The sequence below is a fragment of the Notechis scutatus genome, chromosome 6 (assembly GCF_049901735.1).
Source record: "Notechis scutatus isolate UNSWTSFEM ecotype Mainland chromosome 6, rNotScu1.2, whole genome shotgun sequence".
Taxonomy (NCBI): Eukaryota; Metazoa; Chordata; class Lepidosauria; order Squamata; family Elapidae; genus Notechis; species Notechis scutatus.
In genome coordinates this window covers 25,277,470-25,299,152 of record NC_142014.1, presented here as the reverse complement: position 1 = coordinate 25,299,152, position 21,683 = coordinate 25,277,470, and the positions used below count along the sequence as shown (strand labels likewise).

The 21,683-nt window shown below is 45.0% G+C and overlaps 1 protein-coding gene across 1 annotated transcript in view; it reads right to left on the bottom strand.

Annotated features, from left to right (window-relative positions):
- The window catches only part of ANO2 (anoctamin 2), a 178,184-nt gene extending 164,352 nt beyond the window's left edge, over positions 1 to 13,832 (bottom strand). The window contains exon 1 of the mRNA XM_087967719.1: positions 13,473 to 13,832. Within this exon, the coding sequence (XP_087823845.1) occupies positions 13,473 to 13,491 (19 nt within the window). The 5' untranslated portion in view covers positions 13,492 to 13,832. The remainder of the gene's footprint in view (positions 1 to 13,472) is intronic.
- Positions 13,833 to 21,683: the final 7,851 nt, after the last annotated feature.

The following is a 21,683-nucleotide window of genomic DNA, read 5'->3' as shown; positions in this document are numbered from 1 at the left end:
TAGGCCGCCCCCATCCAGCAACCGGGCAGAGAACTGGTTGCTAAATTTTTTGAAGGCCACCCCTATGTATAGGTGGCAAGAATAAACTCTTCTGTGCTTTGAACTCAGTGAATGCTCCTGGCCATTTGCGTCTGACAGGAAATTATCTGGTGGCCCCAAATTGACAAGCAAAGCAAATCCACCCGAGTTCATAAACCAGATCCGAGTTTTTGGCCTACGTTTCTTTCCTTGCTTACTCCAAGATATCTAGTTGCCCTAAAAGGCTTTAGAGGGGCTCCTGGTTGAAGATGCATGAGAATTTTAAGATATACAGCAATGGATCCTGGGCATTAGAAAATTGCTGTGTTTCTCTGCTTGGGCAAGAGCCAAGAAATGTCCCCATTACCTCCCAGAGAAGCCTCTCTGAGAGTTGTCAAGAAAGCCACATGCTATGGCCTGGGGCCAAATTTCACTGGGCACTTGTGCTGAGTTAAGAGACTATAAACAAACCTGGGCATATCGACTCCATAGGGCATCCCAGGGGACATAACTGTTTAATAAGAAGTCAAGTTAACAGAAGCTTGCCAAAAGGAACAAAAAGAAAGAAAGAAAGAAAGAAAGAAAGAAAGAAAGAAAGAAAGAAAGAAAGAAGGAAGGAAGGAAGGAAGGAAGGAAGGAAGGAAGGAAGGAAGGAAGGAAGGAAGGAAGGAAGGGAGGAAAGAGAGGGGGAAGAAACAAGGGAAGAAAAAAGAAAGAAAGAAAGAAAGAAAGAAAGAAAGAAAGAAAGAAAGAAAGAAAGAAAGAAAGAAAGAAAGAGAAAGAAAGAAAGAGAGGAGAGAGAGAAAAAGAAAGAAAGAAAGAAAGAAAGAAAGAAAGAAAGAAAGAAAGAAAGAAAGAAAGAAAGAAAGAAAGAAAGAAAAAGAAAGAAAGGGAAATGAGATGCAAGAGGGTTGGGGTCAAAAAAATTCAAGATGACAGCCTCAGCCAACTTCCATTCCCCAGTGAGATGTAAAGGAGAGAAGAATGGCAATTAATCTCTATTTAAGGCTCATTTCCCTGAGGCAAAATCTCTTCCTCTCCCTCTCTCCAATGCTTAAAAAGGGGCACAGGCTCCGATAGCATAGGAGTGAAAATCCTGCCCCCCCACCCGAAACAGTGGTGGTATTCTCCCGGTTTGGCTCAATTCGGCCACACCAGTAGCTCCAAGGATCATCTGTGAGCGAACCAGTTTGCTCCTATGATCAGCTGCTGGGTCCAGCCATCCGCCTGCCCCAGCTCCATTCTGACCTTTATTTCCTGGTTTTGACCCTCAGCTGCTTCGTGTGGCACAGCCGATTGCCAAGTGCGTCAGCTGTTGAAGATACAGGGAGCATGCAAGATTGTAGGAAAAGGTCAGTATCAAACCCTCTGTGTGCATGCGAAGCGCGTGTGCATCAAGCCACGCCCACAGAACCGGTAGAGCTGGAAGGGACCTTGGAGGTCTTTCGAGTCCAACCCCCTGCTCAAGCAGGAGACCCCAGACCGTTTCAGACAAACAGTTATCCAGTCTCTTCTTTAAAACCTCCAGTGATGGAGCACCCACAACTTCTGGAGGCGAGCTGTTCTACCGGTTAATTGTTCTCACTATTAGGAAGTTTCTCCTTAATTCTAGGTTGCTTCTCTCCTTGGTTCGTTTCCATCCATTGCTTCGCGTCTTGCCTTCTGGTACAATCAACTGACCTCCTCTTCTTCGTGGTGGTCCTTCAAAACACTGCTGTCCTGTCCCCCCTAGTCCGTCTTTTCTCCAAACCCAAATCCTACAACTGTTCTTCATATGTTTTAGTCTCCAGGCCTTTAATCATCTTAGTTGCTCTTCTCTGCACTTTTCCCAACGTCTCACTCTTTCTTCACTTTTTCCTTTCTGCCGTATCTTCCCTTCCTTCCTTCTTCTTCTTCCTTTCTTTTGTTGCTACTTTTTCCCTTCTCTCCTGTTTGAAAGTGACCAATGGTGTCCTCAGTTTCCTAGACATGAGCCTGCTCTGCTGGTGAAGAAGGTTCCCTCTTGCTAATCTATTTAATCCATAGAAAATTCCATTTTCCCTCCTACCTCTGTGGATGTCATGCAAGGAGTTTGGTTTAAAATGGGTATTAAAACTCCATTTTGGCTCCGGGCAGGTATGCCAATGCCCTAAAGGTCAAGCAAGCCTTAGGAATTTACATGGATACACTTCAGGATGCTGGAACTCATTAACCTGGTGCCCTTTTGCAATCAAGTCCCGGAAGAAGCAGGGTGAAGAAGGTTAACAGAGACAACAGCCCCAAGCAAATGATTTCCCCTGCAATTGACTCAATTATCATTCCAAAATTGGGGGTGGGGATCACAGCCAAGGAAAAATAACCCAAGTAGGCTCCCATTTGCCTTTCCCTCCCCCCTCAATTTTTATTTGTACCATTTTTGTCTGAAAAAGCAAAGACCAATTTGGAGTTCAAGGCTTATATATTGGGAAGCTAGCAGAAATGAATCCTTCCCATGCTGGACCCAGAAATCTGATCCCAATTCTCTCTAAATCTCCTTTCCTTTCCTTTCCTTTCCTTTCCTTTCCTTTCCTTTCCTTTCCTTTCCTTTCCTTTCCGTCCCTTTCCTTTCCTTTCCTTTCCTTTCCGTCCCTTTCCTTTCCTCCTTTCCTTTCCTTTCCTTTCCTTTGCTCCCATTCTCCTTCTTCCTTTCCTTTCCCTTTCCTCCCATTCTCCTTCTCCTTCTTCCTTTCCTTTCCTTTCCTTTCCTTTCCTTTCCTTTTCCTTTTCCTTTCCTCTCCTTTCCTTCTTCCCATTCTCTTCTTCCTTTCCTTTCCTTTCTCCTTTCCTTCCTTTCCTTTCCCTTCCCATCTCCTTTCCTTTCCTTTCCTTTCCTCCCATTCCCTCCTTCTTCCTTTCCTTTCCTTTCCTCCCATTTTCCTTCTTCCTTTCCTTTCCTTTCCTCCCATTCTCCTCTCTTCCTTTCCTTTCCTTTCCTTTCCTTTCCTTTCCTTTTCCTTCCTTTCCTTTCCTTTCCTCTCCTCTTCTTTCCTTTGCTCCCATTCTCCTTCTTCTCCTTTCCTTTCCTTTCCTCCCATTCTCCTTCTTCCTCCTTTCCTTTCCTTTCCTTTCCCCCATTCTCCTTCCCTTTCCTTTCCTTTCCTTTCCTTTCCTTTCCTTTTTCCTTTCCTTTTTCCTTTCCTTTCCTTCTTCCTCCATTCTTTCTTCCTTCCTTTCCTCCCATTCTCCTTCTCTCCTTTCCTTTCCCTTTCCTTTCCTTTCCTTTCTTCCTTTCCTTTCCCATTCTCCTTTCCTTTCCTTTCCTTTCCTCCTTTCTTTCTCCTTCTTCCCTTTCCTTTCCTTTCCTTTCCTCCTTTCCTTTTCCTTTCCTTTCCTTTTTCTTTCCTTTCCTTTCCTTTCCTTTCCTTCCTTTTCCTTTCCTTTTTCCTTTCCTTTAATTCCCCCCTTTCCTTTCCCTCCCCTCTCATCCCCTTCCCTCCCCTTCCCATTACAGCTTCCTCATCCTCACATAATCAAAATTCAGATGCTTGGCAACTGATTCATATTTATGATGATTACTCTGTCCTGGGAGGTCACGTGATCCCCTTTTGCAGCTGTTAAGTTAATAACACAATTGTTAAGTGGATCTGCAGGATTCCCTAAACAATCGTGGTAAGAAAGCTCATAAAATGGGACAAATTTCACTTAACAACTGCCTCTCTTTCCAATAGAAATTTTGGGCTCAGTTGTGGTCATAAGTTGAGGACTACCTGTATATCTTATGGTAAACACTTTTCTAAAAAGCTCATCTCTCAGAAATTTGTCCACTCAATCTTTCTTCCTTCTGCAGAGAAGATGGCCTACCTTTGAATGGAATGGAACAGAACAGAACAGAACAGAACAGAAAAGAAAAGAAAAGAAAAGAAAAGAAAAGAAAAGAAAAGAAAAGAAAAGAAAAGAAAAGAAAAGAAAAGAAAAGAAAAGAAAAGAAAACATGGAATGGAATGGAATAGAATGGAATAGAATAGAATAGAATAGAATAGAATAGAATAGAATAGAATAGAATAGAATAGAATATATGGAATGGAATGGAATGGAATGGAATAGAATAGAATAGAATAGAATAGAATAGAATAGAATAGAATAGAATAGAATAGAATAGAATAGAATAGAATAGAATAGAAATTCTTTATTGGCCAAGTGTGATTGGACACACAAGGAATTTGTCTTGGTGCAAATGCTCTCAGTGTACATAAAAGAAAAGATACATTTGTCAAGAGTCAAGAATCATCAGGTACCACACTTAATAATAGTCATAGGATACAATAAGCAATCAAATCATACTAGGAAACAGTTGATTAAAAAATTGTAAGGACACAAGCGACAACATTACAGTCATACAGTCACAAGTGGGAGGGGATGGATGAAAGGAAGGATGGGAAGATTAGTAGTAATCAGACTTAGTAGATAATTGAATAGTGTTGAGGGAATTATTTGTTTAGAAGAGTGATGACATTCGGGTGGGGGAGGCGGGAAACTATTCTGATGTCTGGTTGTTCTGGTGTCATTTTGAGAGTAGCTTCATTTTGAGGGAAGAAGTTGAAACAGTTTATGTCCGAGATACGAGGGGTCTGTAAATATTTTCACAGCCCTCTTTTTGGCTCATGTAGTATACAGTATGCAGTATACAGGTTGTTGTTTTTTCTGCAGTCCTAATTATTCCCATCCTTTCCCTCTCCTGGCTAGCTAACTCCTCAAAATTTCTCCAGAGGTCCTCTCAAGCACACAAGGTCAGCTGAACATTACGATCGGCTCCATCCGTACTTGCTCCAAATATCAAGAGAGTGCGTTAGGCCGGGGGTGATTATGGTGACAACTGCATAATTTTTCACAAAGCCTTCTCAGCCATCTGTCCAGCTTATCACAATGACAGAATCTCCCAACAGGGTCACAACCGCTCCTCCAAATCCAGTAGGATGAGTCACAGGCTTTGACCGCAGGGTTTTTGTTTTTTTTCTATATCTTTTCTATCTGTCTGTTATTTTTTTCCCCACTTGTCTCAAATTATATAGGGCTTCCTGGTTGAGAAGGGTGGTGGTGGTTAGACCTCCAAAGTCCCTTCCAGCTCTTTTTCCGATTGAAATTAACAGATTATCAGATAACAGATAAACAGGTTGGAAGGGACCTTGTAGGTCATCTAGTCCAATCCCTCCCGCCCAAGCAGGAAACCCTAAACCCATGATGGCAAACCTAGGGCACGTGTGCCACAGGTGGCAAGCAGAGCCATTTGTGTGGGCACCTGATCCCCAGCCAAACTTATTTGCACTGCACATGCATGCGCCTCCCAGCTAATTTTCGGCCCACTTGAGGCCTTTTTCATCCTCTGGGAGGCTCGAGGGAAGCCTCTGCAGCCTCAGGAGGCTGAAAAACAGGCCTTCCAGAAATACCGGAAGTGCCAAAACGGGCCTATTTTCAGCCTTCAGAGGCTCTAAAGGCTTTCCTCGAGCCTCCAGGAGGGTGAAAAATCCTCCCCCGGGCTCCCGAGGCTGAAAACGGGGACTTCTGGTATTTCCGAAAGGCCTGTTTTTTGGCTTCCTGGGAGGGCGAAAATGGCCTCAAACGGGGCGGAAATCAGCTGGGAGATGCGCACATGTGCAGTGAAGGTAAGAGGGTGGGGTGGGGGTGTTGTGCACACATGCACAGGGAGTTGGGGTGCATTGCATTGTGGGTGCTGGCACGCACGCGCTTTCGGCACACCACAACAAAAAGGTTCGCCATCACTGCCCTACACCATTTCTGGCAGTCCAATCTCATCTTGAAAGCCTCCAGTGATGAAGCTCCCACAACTTCTGAAGGCAACTTCTGTTCCACGGGTGGATTGTTCTCACTGTCAGGGAATTCCTCCTTATTTCCAGGTTGAATCTCTCCTTGATCAGTTTCCATCCATTATTCCTTGTCTGGCTTTCAGGTGCTTTGGAGAATACCTTGGCCCCCTCCTCTTTGTGGCAGTCAAAAATATTTCGACTATAGCCACAGCTGTCCAAGCAGCCCTTAGAATTTTTCCCAATTTTTGAATGAGAAAACCAAGACTCAGGATTTTCTCGGTCTCTTCAAGGAGTCCACTGTGTTAACTAATTAGGGTGTGACTTCACACCACCTCTTGATAAACTGGAGACTGTAGCATTCCTCCATCATCAAGCTAGTTCCTCCTCTTGCAACTTAAAAGCCGGTTGTGCCACACAATCATGGGTGGGATTCTACTGGTTCGGCCCGGTTCGGTAGCTCTGAGGTTCAGCTGGGAGCGAACAGGTTTGGTTTGCTCCGACAATCACCTGTTAGGCCCACCTGCCCGCCCGGGCTCTAGGCTGTACTTTATATCCTGTTTTTCAAGTTCAGCTGATTCGTGTGGCATAGCGGATTGACACGCGTCAGCTGTTTAACACACAGGGATTGCTGGAGCAAATGTTCTGTGCAGGCACAAAATGTGCGTTTCATGCACGCTCACCAAACCAGTTGTTACACCGGTTAAGTCGCACCTCTGCACACAATAGTCATTTCTTGGTCCATCCTCATCTATCTCCCTTAGTTCCAAGTGCTCCAAACTCCAATAAAGGAGAATATTTCTAGCTCAGAGTTCAAATGAAGGGACGTTGGGGCTCTCTGAGCTTGGTTGTTTTCTTGCAGATGCTTACTTATAGGTGACGAAACACCTGCAAGAAAACAACGAAGCTCAAAGAATACTTAAGCTTAGTACACAAAATTGTCTGCTACAATTTCCTACCTGTCGATGACTACTTCAGCTTCAATCGGAATAATATACAGGCAAACAATAGATACAAACTCAAGGTAAAACTACACCAAACACGATTGCAGAAAATACGACTTCAGCAACAGAGTGGTCAATGCCTGGGACTCACTACTTGACTTTGTTGTTACATCCTCAAACCCTCAAAATTTTAATCTTAAACTGTCTACCGTGGACCTCACTCCATTCCTAAGAGTTCTGTAAGGGGGCGTGCATAAGCGCACCAGCACGCCTACTGTTAGGAATCTGTCCACCAATTAGTTGGGTTGGTAATATATAAACCAACAATGTATGTTTGCAGCTTTAAGACAAAATCACTGTATTGATTTATACTATATTCCGATTGGTTGATTATATTGCAAATTACCATAAGAGGGAGCTAGAGATCTCTGATATTCTGTCTCTCTGACATTCTGTCTCTCTGACATTCTGTTGCTATCTAAGGTTCTCTGTTGTATTTACGCTGTGCTTATACTTTGATATTTTTGTTTACTGTAAATGACAAAGGGAACCGGTAAGAAGACTTTTTAATTGGATATTCTTTCGACTGTAAAACGTATATGACCTGGACTGTTTATTGGACTGTGCTATTTCTTAAAATAAACTTTAACTCAATTTAGTGTATCTGTGTGTGGCTGAATAATTATTCATAACTACTCTCATAAACGTTTCCATGTGCATTCTGTACATATCATAACACCTACCATCCCTGTCCCACTGTTCCCATTTATTCGTACGCATTCATATGGATATACGGATATACGATACTTATACCAGCTTATACGTTATGTTCATACTTGTTTTCTTATACATGCTTGACAAACTAAACTAAATAAATAAATACCAACGATCCCTCTTTCCAAACTCCATTTGAGAAAATTTGCACTAAGGGAAATGCTTCTTTCTATAGATAGAGGGATTAAAGTTCAGCTGGCTGAGATAATAGCTTTGTATTTGTTTATTAACTCTGTTTATTTAGATCCTTTGACAAATGTTGAATATAAATGCATCTGAAAAAGATCCATTTGTCCCACCTGCCCCAACTCTCCAAAAACATAGAGATTGCAGCATTAAAAGCTCTCATGATCTTCTTTGCTTGCTGAATGGCTTAATTAATCAAATAATAAAGCAAGATTAGGTGAAAAAAGGATTTCCACTTCTCAAACAGTGCCACACGCTTCCCCTTTAGAAAAATGAATAGGCTAAGAAGATAACTTGTCCAAGATTCTCACGTACCATTTAACCATCTAAGCATCAATAAAGGGTTACCAAGTTTGGGTAATGAAAAGTCTGCAAGAAAACAACCAAGCTCAGAGACTACCAAAGACCCTTCACTCTCTAAGAATATTATTATGTATATATGGATTCTGTGTGTTTGTTTTCCTTTTATTTTCTTTATTAGGCCTTGATATTGTTTATTAGTTGTTTTTTTCTTCTCTGTATTTTTGGGTTTGGGGTATTTACATGTACTTATTTTTTTAAAAAAATGTAATAATTTTTAAAAGATGTTTGGCTATCATGAGCCACGGTGGCACAGTGGTTAGAGTGTAGTACTGCAGGCTACTTCTGCTGTCTGCCAGCTGCCTGCAGTTTGACAGTTCAAATCCCACCAGGCTCAAGGTTGACTCAGCCTTCCATCCTTCCAAGGTGGGTAAAATGAGGACCCAGATTGTTGAGGCCAATAGACTGACTCTGTAATCCGCTTAGAGAGGGCTGTAAAGCACTGTGAAGCGATATATAAGTCTAAGTGCTATTGCTATTGCTATTGCTATCATTGTTTTGCCTTGCATTTCACTAGAGGCAAGGCAAAAGATGAGTCACCAGACTTAATAGAAGAAGAAATTCAAAGGTTCCTATATAATAAACCAGTGTTTCTCAACCTTGGTCACTTGAAGATGGGTGGACTTCAACTCCCAGAATTCCTCAGCCAGGTGGTTGGCTGGGGAATTCTGGGAGTTGAAGACCACCAGTGGTGGGATTCAAATTTTTTTTTACTACTGGTTCTGTGGGCATGGCATGGTTTGGTTGGCATGGTGTGGCTTGGTGGGCGTGGCAGGGGAAGGATACTGCAAAATCTCCATTTCCTCCCCACCCCACTAACCTGCTTTCCAGATCCATTCTCCTGTGCAGGGCAACCAAAGAAGACCCAGCCAATCAGCTGGGACTCAATGGGAGGTGGAGAATAGATGAGGGCGGGGCAAGTCAGAGGTGGGATTTGCCAGTTCTCCAAACTACTCAAAATTTCTGCTACTGGTTCTCCAGAACTGGTCACAACCTGCTGAATGCCACCTCTGAAGTCCACCCATCTTCAAGTGGCCCTGGTTGAAAAACACTAATAAACTCTCAGTGATCTGTTAGTGGTGGTGGAGAAGACCCCTGAGACTACTGTGGATGGCCAAGAGAACAAACCAATGGATCATTGAATGAATCAATGGAGAGTTGTTACTCGAGGCACAAATAACCCAGCTGAAAATATCCTAACTTCAGACACATCATGGGAAGGCTGTAAGACTGGGAAAGGTGGAAGGAAAAAAAAGAAGACCAGCAGCAAAGTGGATAGAGACAATTACAATAGGGATGGGGACACTGCTAGAAGAGTGTCCATATCAGTTTTAAGGACAACCTCTTCGATCAAGTTCAAGGAAGGGAATCATTCACTGTTAAGTTTGAAAAGAGGAATCTCTCCAACATATGAGGTTAACACCCATCTACAACCTTGACTGTTCTTTGGAAGGATAGATCCTGAAGCTGAAGCTCAAATATTTGGGCCACCTAATGAGTGTTCTGGTCTGCTGGCAGCGTGTGGAGACAGCAGCAGAGTTGGACAGTGGGGAAGAACATGGGACAGTCTGGGAGTCTGGGGAGGACTTGGATGAGGGTCCTGCATCCAATACAGAGATGGGACCAGGGCCATCTGGGAGTTATGTGCTGACTCCGGAGCCTCCAGAATCTGACAGCAGCAAGGCAGATGAACAAGAGAAGCCTGTTCCCAGTGTGCGTGTGTGCAGAACTGTCAGAAGGCAAGAACAGTTAAGACAAAAGGGGCAACTCAGGAATAAGGCTTGGAGGTCCCTCCCATAAGACATAAAGGACGAACAAAGGAACAGGGACCTTTGCAGGAAGCAACTTTGTTTGCTCTGTTAACCTTGAAGCTCTGTGTGGACTTTGTACTCTGGTTGGCTTTTTACAGTTGATTTGGCATTTTAGTTGTTGGCAGCAATTCAAAGGAGAGAAAGGTGGGTGCTTATCTCGAGGGACTGTTTGGGACTCATTACAGGCTGAGAATGAACATAAATCCCAGCATTGAAATAAAAAGAGAGTTGTTTGGACTAAGTGTGTGCTTAATTATGGTCTCAGGAAGCCTTGGTCAGAACAATGAGAAGAGATGACTCCTTGGAGAAGACCTAGATGTTGGGAAAGATGGAAGGCAAAAGGAGAAGGGGAGGATGAGATGGTTAGATAGGGTCATTGATGCAATGAACTGAATTTGGACAAACTCCAGGAGACACTAGAGAATGGGGGTTCTGGTAAGCTATGGTCCATGAGGTCGATTTAGTCCATAAACAACCACAACCACACCATCCAGCATTTTCCTCCTGAACGTTCACTGCAGCCTTAACCTCCACAGTGCTTTGTGTATTCTTGCACCAAGATATCAAGGCAACATCAACCGAAAACGTTCATGGAACAGCTATGTAAAAACTGAGTGATGACATGCTGTATCTGAGCTTCTCTGTAACTTAGGAGCAAACTGCCCCCCCTTCTACTCCTAGAAGATAATCTGTTTAATGAGTAAAGAAGATCTGTGCTGGGTTCATATGGTTAATTGGAAACTTTAGCCTTGTGAAAAAAGAGAGAGAGATGGTACTTGATGGTATCATAGCTCAGTGTCCCCACAGTTATTTTCAATCGCCAGACACCATTTTCCAAGCAATGATGAAGTGCCCTTCCTTCAGTCCCACGGAAGGGCAATTTCTGAACCAGCCAAACTTTTCACGGGGAAAAAAAAAAATCAAACAGGGGGGGGGGGATATTTTATATTTTGCTATTTTTAACTTCAAAAAGACTCCAGGAAATTCAGATCAGCATGTTTTTATTCCTCTTGGGATGGAGAATTGGGATGGAGATGGCTCTCATTATTTACCCATCCTTCTGAATGCTGAGGGAACAACCAAGATTAATACAAATGGTGGAGCAAACTTGCAATAGACTGGGTTAATTCCTGTAGGTGTTCCACTCATGTACAATCATTGGTTTCATTCCTACCTGATTTTTCTCTTCACTTGCATGATTAATATTGCACGAAGGATCCCTTCTGACTCATCCCAACCTGGGACACAGATTAGTTGATGTCACACGCCCTCACCATGGCAGGAAGTGTTACCATGGCAGCCTTGCACACTCAATACTTCACCCAGACCTCTGTAACTTTCCCAGGGCCCTTTTTGAAGTAAAGGAAGAGGAAATAACAACTATTGGGTTGAAGCCTAGAGATGAGGCAGTGAGATCCAATCGAGTCCAATCCTTTATTTGCTTACACCTAACAGACAGAATCTTGCTGGACTAAACTATAAGCGTCTAACTTACTAAACCCATCCTAAGGAATTTTTAGGGTGTGCGTGCTACCCTGAAACTCTTCTTCCTTGCCCCATCCAGCTTAGGACTGTGCAGTCTTTTCATCTGGATTTCTTTCTGAGAAGTCTCTGTGTTGTCAAAAGCTTTTTCTATTGCTCCTGCAGGTGCACATTCCATCGCAACAACCCTCAGAATGTAGTATTAGCTTTTTTTTTTTTAGTTTAGTTTAGTTTATTGTCATTGCACCTTGTGCAACAAATCAAACACCATCTTCAGTGCACATCACGACCATGAAAATAAACAAAAACACGCATCCTTCACACTCTACACATTGAATTGAAAATCCCTGATATTACATTAATATTGCACGATATGGTAGAATTCAACAGAGCTACTGGCCTGGGATAGAAGCTGTTTTTCAGCCTATTTGTCCTTGTTTTTATTATCCTCTGCCAGATGGTAACAGTTCAAAAAAAGGGTTCCCAGGATGAGATGGATCTTTGAGAATGTTTTGAACTTCCTTAAGGCAGTGGGAGCTCTAAAGCTCTTCCAAAGTGGGGAGAGGGCAACCAATGATCTTCTGGGCAATGACGTTAACCCTCTGGAGTGTTGTCCTATCTGCCACTTGCAATTGGCAAACCATACAGAGGTGCAGTAAGTTAAGATATTCTCTATGGTGCAGCGGTAGAAGGTCAGCAGCAGTTTTCCATTCAGTTGTTGTTTCCTGAGAAGTCTCAGGTAGTATAATCTCCGCTGGGCCCTTTTGACCAGGGATGCAATGTAGGCACCCCAGGTCAGGTCCTCTTTTAGGGTAACACCCAGACACTTAAAACTTAAAACAAATATTACTATGCAATATTTGGAAATTGGACAAAGGGCTTGCTCCCATTTGCTTCAGCAATACTTACTCATCCTGGCTCTAAAGACCAATCCCCTGCCCAATTCTGTAAACAGCCAAAAATTAGAATGGAGGAAGGTCAACAAAGAGATTCATTAGACTTTACTTGTTCTAACCCAGTATATTTAGGGCCTGCAGGGAGGGTGTGTGTGTGTCTGGAATGGTATAGGCTCTCCTGCTTCAGCAAAGGGGTTGGACTAGAAGACCTCCAAGGTCCCTTCCAGCTCTATTCTGATTTATGATATCAGGGAAGGCAGTGCATTGTTTCCATCTGTTTTTGGTTCTTGCTAGTTTGATTTTAATTTTTTTTTAATTTGCTCTTCTGGTTAATCGTTGGCTTTTTCCCCCCTTTTCCAGATGGCTGTTTCTTCTATTTTCTTTTTCTTTTGAACAATTATGATAATTCCCTTTCAGCTATGGAAAGATGGCCCATATACACACACACACACTTCCGTAATAACTTCAGCACATAATTTAAACCCATTGGGAACCTAGATTAATTGTGAGCTGGGCTGGATCATCAGACTTGCAGCAGCTCCGCAGATTCTAGTTCTTTTGTGACAGATCAACACCTCCGCTTTCTAAACTAACATCACCAGCGTTAAATACAAAAGAGACCAAGCACTATGGAAACGGTGGGAAGGGGGTGTTTCTTCATTTTAAAACTGCTTCCAAGATTGCCAACTCCAGCTGGGATTAAGCCTGGAGGCCTTATTCTGTACCATCTGCCCACTGACAGGTGGTGGTGGTTGTTTTTTTTACAGTACCTGAGTTAAAAAATGAAAGTTTGACCGACCTATCATTCTTTGCATTTTTTAATTTTTTGCTTTGCAACTTCTGTTGTTTCGGCATCTCTGGTCTGTACTATAAACTCTGTAGAACTAGATAGAGGATCCCACAGGGGGGTGAGAATGCCATTTAGTATCCCGACTCTGCAAAGAAGGTCAATCTATAAACATGTTGCTGGAGTTAACAATCTGAGAAAATCAATCGGGAAAGGTTAATTGGCACCACCCACTAAGCCACCTAATTGGGTGGATTAGCTTGCATTCCCAAACCAATTAAGGTGCCTGTCAACGTAGAAGAAACTTCAGAAGCAAAGGAGGGGAGACCTTTTTACAGAGCTAAGAGAGCGAAAACCCAGCGTGGTAGAAAAACAAGCCGAATCCCCCACCATACAGACTGACCGGCAATTAGGAGCAAAGCCGTGGATAATCTTACCGGAGTCTTCGGCTTCCATAGTTCAGCGAAGGACCTGAAAGTGACAAATTGCTCCCAGCTTGAGAGGGCACAGCTGTGCTGCCCACATGAACTTGGTCTCTGGGTCCCCTCACTTTCTGGTCATCAGCGGGCAGCCCCAGCCAGAGGCCAGGGTTTCCACCTGGCGAAGGAAGGGACCTCCAAAGCTCTTTGGCCAGGACTCCTGTTTCAATTATGGCCATCCGACACAGCATCCCAATAGCCCCGTGGTGACCCAAGGCATATCCAACTGGGGTACCAGCTGCTGTTTGGAGGCCACCGTAAGCTACTTGCTGGAGGAGGAGGAGGAGGAGGAGGAGGAGGAGATGGTGAAAAGAAAAATCCAGGACAAGAAGTCTGTTCTTTCCCCCTCTCCACACACACACTCCTCCAAAGTGAGCAGCCGTTTCTGCCAGCGAGGATTAGATGACAAATCCCATCTTCTTATCAGCCACCGTTTAGTCCCAACACTGCACACAGCTATTTAGCAGGAGAGAAGAGAGAGACGGGCTTTTTATAAGACAACGCCTAGGTTTTCTCATGTTACCCCTCCTGCTTGCATGCTCTTACTTCAGCATGAAATATTCACAGGATTACCTTGTAATCAACAGTCTAATCAAAGCGCAACTATCGGGCTCTGGTTGAGCCTTGAACCCGAAAGCGCCAAGTTAACTGGCACACGGGAGACACCTCTGCAACACTCCGGAGGAATTCTAGTCTTGCCTTTGCAATCTCACAATCAGGGATTCAGTCCCCTTTGGCATTCCAGAAAACATTCAATACCCTTTTTTTAAAAAAAATAAAAAATGTACACCCCTTTATTTTCATGGCATTGCATACGACTTGTGGTTTGTTTGTTTTTGTATGGGACGTGCAGCCTACATGGATTTGGAGATGGGAGAGAAACTGATCCTGGCTTAATCCTACCAAGATTGTATCGCTGTGGGTTTTAGGGGCTGCTAGATCCAGGGATTAAGTGGGAGCAGGGGAAGGAGAAGGGTTGCATTTTCTCATTCAAGAGTTGTATGCAATCTGATAATCTTTTTGGACTCATAACTCTTGCTCAAAAGGAGAAGGTAATTGTGGCCAAGAAGACTTTGCACAACTATTTTATTTTATTTTATTTATTTTATTTTATTACCATGTTTCCCTGAAAATAAGACCCTGTCTTATATTTTTTTTGCCACCAAAAAGGCACTAAAAAGATCTTATTTTCGGGGGATGTAACCCACTGACTAACCTCACTTGCGTGCATTGCCCCAGCCTCCTTTTCGCTGTCAGAGGCCTTCAGGAACTTCTCCTTCTGCGGCCGGCAAGAGTTTCCTGAAGCTGATAACAGAGCTCTGGATCAATCCAGAGTTTTCTTATCAACTGCAGAGGCCTTCAGGAAAGCCTTGGCAGCCTTGGAAGCTGCAGAAGAAATGGGCCAGCAAGGCAGGTGTTGGGATGTGCGAGGCGTGGCTACAACTGTCCAAAGGTAAGTAGTAGGGCAGCTCCACCCCCTCATCCCCACCCTCACTTAATTTTTACCTGTCCACTCTGGAGTGGGTGGGGGTCTTAATTAGGGCTTATTTTGGTTGTAGGACTTATATTGTGCACAAGTGTAAAAATTAAGCTAGGACTTCCTTTCAGGGTAGGTCGTATTTTCGGGGAAACGGTATTATTTTTTATTTTATTGTTTATCCATCCTATCCTATTTTATTTTATTTTGTTTTACAGGTAATCCTCAGCTGACAATTACAATTGAGCCCCAAGTTTATGTTGCTAAGTGAGAAATTTATCAAGCGAGCTTTATCCCATTTTTATGACTTTTCTTGCCGTATTTGTTAAGTGAATCACTGAAGCTGCTCAATTAGTAAGAGGATTGTTAAGTGAATCTGGTTTCCTCCATTGATTTTGCTTGTCGAAAGGTCGCAAAAGGGGATCACCTGGGACACTTTAACTGTCATAGGTGTGAGTCAGTTGTCAAGTATCTGCATTTGGATCATGTGACCATGGAGATGCTGCAGTGATTGTTAAATGTAAGGAAACCATCATAAGTGACTTTTTTCAGTGCCGTTGTAACTTCAAATAGTTACAAAGTGAACTGTTGTAAGTTTATTTTTATTTTATTTTCTTTTGTTTTATTTGTTATTTTAATTTTTTTTATTTTATTATTATTTTATTTATCAAAATTATTTGCCCCTCATGTCACCCCTCAAGATAACTCTGAGCACCTTCCAGCAAAGATAAAGCAACACAAGCATTCAAAGATTATAAACACAAAATCAGTTTAAATTATGGAGATTAAAATAAGCTAAACAAACAAGGGTTTGGAGGGGAGAGGTGGCAGGGCCTTCTCTGTTAGTGCACCAACCACCTCCGGCCAACTGCTTCTCCTTCAAGCTCCCTGCTAGATGGCATAGACAGGATTTAAGGGTATATTTTATATGGTGAAATGTCTATTGGAGATTCTCATTCACTGAGGGGGGCTTATACAGGGTATAGACAGGGGTGGGCTGCTGGGGGTTTGGGAGAGTCCCTAGTTAAGATTCTGCACAGTTCGGAGAACCCACCCCAAATTCCACTCCTGGCTGGCCCCACCCACCCTGCCCCTCCCCTCCCAAGTGTCCTCTCCCACGCGGCCCGTTTTGAATGCAGGTAAGTGCAGGGCGTGTGTGGAGGCTCAGGAGGGTGAAAAACGGGCCACCCGGAAGTTCGGGAAGGCCGGAAATAGGCCTGTTTCCCACTTCCAGAGAGCCTCCGGAGCCCGAGGGGGGCAAAAATGCCCCTCCCCCCACCGTGGTACAAGAAGCTGACTAGGCCACGCCCACCCAGCAACTGGGCAGAGAACCCCTTGCTGCAATTTTTGAAGCTCACCCCCTGGGTATAGAGGGTATCCTGAGGATACAGATAAACCTCCAAGTGGCCTCAAGGACTCTTCAGGGTGCTAACCATTGCAAAGGATATAAAATCCTTCCGTTAAGACTCATTAAAAGTTTTCTGTTCCCTTTAGTTATTGTTTGTCTTATTGGAAAAGGGTTTGGGTCAGAACAGAGCCCCATTGCTTGCCACTTTGCTTCCGGGTGTGATTCAAGATGCTGGTTGTTACGAACTAAACAAACTCAGTTGACAATAACTATACTAGCTTACTTCAGCAGCAGGCTTGTAATCCTGCACTTCGGATTGGCCCGCGGATAAGCGAATCGTGATTGGCTGAATCTGGCTGATCTGATTGGCTGACAACGGGCCGTCTCTGATTGGACGCTTTTAGAGCGGTTAGTTCAATTTCATTGGTTGTTGTGACAGCAGCCAGCTCTATAAAAGAGCTGCTGCTGCACTAGTTGTTGCTCTGTTCTGAAGTCACTATTAAAGAGTTGAATTGAGTCACTATCGATGCCTCGTCTCCGTTCTTGCGCCCACTCCTCCAGATCTAACACTGGTGACGAGGATGGGATGCGGAGATGATAGAGCTGACTGAGCACTCGCTGAGTACCGAACAGAGCACGTGGCTAAGAGCGCGCCAACAACGGCAAGATGGCCAGCAGCGCCATACCACCCGCTCCATTTGACCCGGCTAACGAAGACTGGGACTCGTATATAGACAGGTTCCAGATGTTCCTGGAGACCAACAATCTGAAAGACGCTGCGCCTGGCAAGAAACAAGCGATCTTCCTGACCCATTGCGGGCCTGCCGTTTTTAAAATGGCTAAGGCACTTGCTAAACCAGCGGAAGTTAAGACAATGGACTGGGATACCCTCGCACCGATCCTCCGAGCCCATTATGCACCCGCGGTACCAACGCTTATCCGAAGGCACGAATTTTACCAGAGGGACCAACAGAAAAACGAGAGCGTTGGGGACTTCATCGTGGACCTCCGGAACCTGGGAGGCCTCTGTGGTTTCGCAAACCTCGAGGAAGCCATGAGAGACCGCATAGTTCTGGGATTAGATGACCACACTGTGCAGAGCAAGATCATGGCTAAAGGGGACATCGACCTCGCAGATGTCATCGCCGACGCTACTGCAGCAGAAGCAACCAGGAAGTCGGCCGCTCGAATGCGCCGCATCAACGCACCGCTCCGCCAACTCGCCAGTGATACTATGCCTTTTTCCAAGAGGCACTCAACAACGGCTCACCATGAAGAACTTGAATCCTCGTCTGATAGTGAGGAAGAAGAGGTCAACCGACTCAGGTCAGAGCACGACCAGCGAGACCAGAAGAGCCAGAAACCTGCATGTCAATGAGCCAGTTGCGGGGCCAATCACCCGTGATCGGACTGCAAATTCCTCGACGCACTGTGCCATTCCTGTGGAAAGAGGGGCCACATCGCAAAGGTTTGCAGAAGCAAGCGAGCGTCAAGCCCAATCCGAAGAACAACGGGCAGCCCACCTGTAAATCGGGACCGTCTGAATCACCAATGGAACCACTATCACTACAGAAATCGAGCGCCTGCTGCGTCAGCTAGGCGAGAAGAGGCGCATCAAACCATTACCATTGGTCACGCATCATCCTTGGATGCAAGAAAGATCCGAGTGAAGGTCTCCATTGAGAATCATCCATGCATAATGGAAGTAGACTCGGGATCGTCCCTATCAATGGTCTCATGGAAAACCTTAAAACAGCTGATCCCTGACATCCGTTGCCAGGATCTCAGCACCCAAAAAATCATATTAAGGGACTACCAGGGAAACAGGATTCCCATTGCCGGTTCCCGCCACGTCCAGGTGTCCTTCAAGGGCCACACCGCAACTCTGCCTATTACCATCGTCGATCGAGACCGACCCAGCTTGTTGGGAATTGAACTAGCTGACATTCACCAGACCGGGAACAGCGACTGGGAAGCGGCCCTCGTCCAGGAGTTCCAGGACATGTTCACTGAGAAGCTAGGCAAGTACAAGGGATCCCCCATATCATTTAGTCTCAACCCTGATGTTGCGCCCATCCGCCTTAAGCCTTGTCGAGTGCCTTTCGCACTCAAGCCAAAGATTGATGAACAATTGGACAAGTTAATAGCTCAGGGGGTGTTAGAACTGATCGATCACGCCCATTGGGAAACCCCGATTGTAACTCCCATAAAGCCTGATGGATCGATAAGAATTTGTGGGGATTACCGGGCCACCCTAAATCACGCGCTCCAGCAGAACGCTTACCCGGTACCTGTGGTCCAACATCTTCTTCACTCCCTGGGTGGCGGAAAAATATTTGCAAAATTGGACCTCGCCCAGGCATACCAGCAACTACCCGTAGATGCAGAAACTGCTGAGGCCCAGACTATAGTCACGCACAGAGGTGCGTTTAAATGTAATAGACTCCAGTTCGGAGTGAGTGTAGCACCAGGCATTTTCCAAAGCCTGATGGAGAGACTGCTACAAGGCATAAAAGGAGTCGTGCCTTATTTCGATGACGTATTGATAGCTGCCCCCACTAAAGACGTATTAGAGAAACGACTCAGAGCGGTTCTTCAGAAATTCAAAAACGCCGGTTTAAAAGTAAAAAAAGACAAGTGTCAACTTTGTACTGAGAGGGTTGAATTCCTGGGGTACCTTCTTGACAAAAAGGGAATCCATCCCACTGAAAAAAAAGTAACTGCAATAAAAAATGCCCCAAGACCCAGGAATAAAACAGATCTCCAAGCCTTCCTAGGACTCATTAACTTTTATAACATCTTCTTGCTCCAAAAGGCGACTGTAGCTGAGCCCCTACATAGACTACTCGACAAGAAGGCTTCCTGGGTCTGGGGACATCAGGAAGAACGAGCCTTCCAGCAAGTAAAAGATCTCTTAACCTCAGATGCTGTATTAATGCAGTATAACGAGACTTTGCCTTTAACGGTCACCTGCGACGCTTCACCGTTTGGGGTAGGAGCCATCTTAAGTCATGTCCTACCAAACGGAAATGAAGCACCTATTGCTTTCTTTTCATGAACTTTATCAAAGACTGAAAGAAACTACAGCCAACTCGATAAAGAGGCTCTTGCTATTGTATCCGCTATTAAACGCTTCCATGAATATGTATATGGCAGACCGTTTACCATAATAACCAATCACAAGCCATTGCTGGGCATTTTAGCGGGAGACAAACCAACTCCCCACATATTATCACCCAGAATGACCCGTTGGTCAGAGTTTCTAGCCGCATACGATTATCAACTGCAACACCGCCCGGGGAAAGCCATTCCCCACGCTGACACCTTGAGTCGTTCTCCGCTACCGGAAGCCATAGACGATCCGGCTCCAACTTTAACTGCACTCCAAATCGAAACTCTCCCTGCGCCACCCCTGACTGCATGAGACATCGCCGCGGAAACAAAAAAGGATCCTGTATTCGCTCGAGTCCTCAGCTGGGTGGAACGAGGTTGGTCTGACAGCGAACCCAACAACACCTTCGCGCCATTCAAACACCGACAGACAGAACTGTTTTCCCAGAAGGGCTGCATCTTGTGGGGAGACAGAGTCGTCATTCCAGAAAAATTACACCATACAGTTCTAAAACTGTTGCACGATGGTCATCCAGGCATCGTGTGAATGAAGGCGTTGGCAAGAAGTTACACGTGGTGGCCAGGTATCGATAAACAGATAGAAGCCTGGGTGGCCACATGCAACAAGTGCCAGGAAATCCGCGCTGCCCCACCAAAGGCACCTCCAACTGAATGGGACGCACCTCGTGGTCCCTGGTCCCGCATCCACATTGACTTTGCGGGACCCACCAAGGGACACACTTTTCTCATAACTGTGGATGCCTATTCCAACTGGCTCGAAGTCCACAAAATGAAGAGCACCACCACAGAAGCTGTCATTAAAAAATTAAATAGACTATTCGCTACGCACGGATTGCCTGACGTTTTAGTCTCAGATAACGGTCCCCAATTCACTGCCCTACCATTTGAACAGTACCTAGCCAACCGGGGCATCCGTCATGCCTTAACTTCGCCGGCTCACCCTGCGGCCAATGGCAGGGCTGAGCGCATGGTCCAATTCATAAAAAAGACCTTGCACAAGATGGAACATGGAGACATTGACGACAAAGTAACCAGAATGCTTCTCCTCCAACACATCACCCCGCACAGCATCACAAACAGAACCCCGGCCGAACTTCTGATGGGCCGGAAACTTCACTCACACCTCGATCGCCTGCACCCAACCTACACGCCAGAAAAAACTTGCGGTTCCAGCAGCAAGTGTCGTGCGTTCAAGGTAGGCCACTTAGTCTTTGTGAAAAACTTCTCGGGTGATCCATTGTGGGTCCCCGCTACTATAACTCAAATTATGGGCCCCAGATCTTACCGTCTACAAACTAGCGATGGGAAATTATGGAAGCGCCATATAGACCAACTTCGTTCCCGATTAGCATCTAACCCTATCTCAACCCCTGAATCTCAAACTGGGGGGGGGGGAAGGGAAATCGAGGGGGCCGAAATAGAAATAGCAGACGACCCACTAACTGATGCCCAGCAGTCTGCACAACCAACCATGGGATACTTACCTTCGGAGGAGGACCGAGCCGGGTGATTGTTTCGCCACAAAGCAGCCCAGCCATAGAAGCAAGTCCAGGGAACCCGGATGACAACAGAGAGGACAGCCCTGAATCCCTGAGCGAGATAGTGGAACCGTTTTCGCCACCCGGTTCTACAAACAGCCCACCGGAGCCCGCGCCAGAGCAGAGACCGGTGGAACAGCGAAAATCGAATAGACAGGTGAAACGGCCTGCCTACTTACGAGAATACATCACCCCACCCCTCAGACGGAACCTAGGGGGGAGGGGTGTTACGAACTAAACAAACTCAGTTGACAATAACTATACTAGCTTACTTCAGCAGCAGGCTTGTAATCCTGCACTTCGGATTGGCCCGCGGATAAGCAAATCGTGATTGGCCGAATCTGGCTGATCTGATTGGCTGACAACGGGCCATCTCTGATTGGACGCTTTTAGAGTGGTTAGTTCAATTTCATTGGTTGTTGTGAAACAGCCAGCTCTATAAAAGAGCTGCTGCTGCACTAGTTGTTGCTCTGTTCTGAAGTCACTATTAAAGAGTTGAATTGAGTCACTATCGATGCCTCGTCTCCGTTCTTGTGCCCACTCCTCCAGATCTAACACTGGTAGTTACCTATAAAGGCTTACCTGGCAGCCTAAGGCCTGGTTATTTGAAGGACCATCTATTTCTCATGGGTTCTACCCAGTGGTGGGATTCAACTTTTTTTTTACCATGGGTT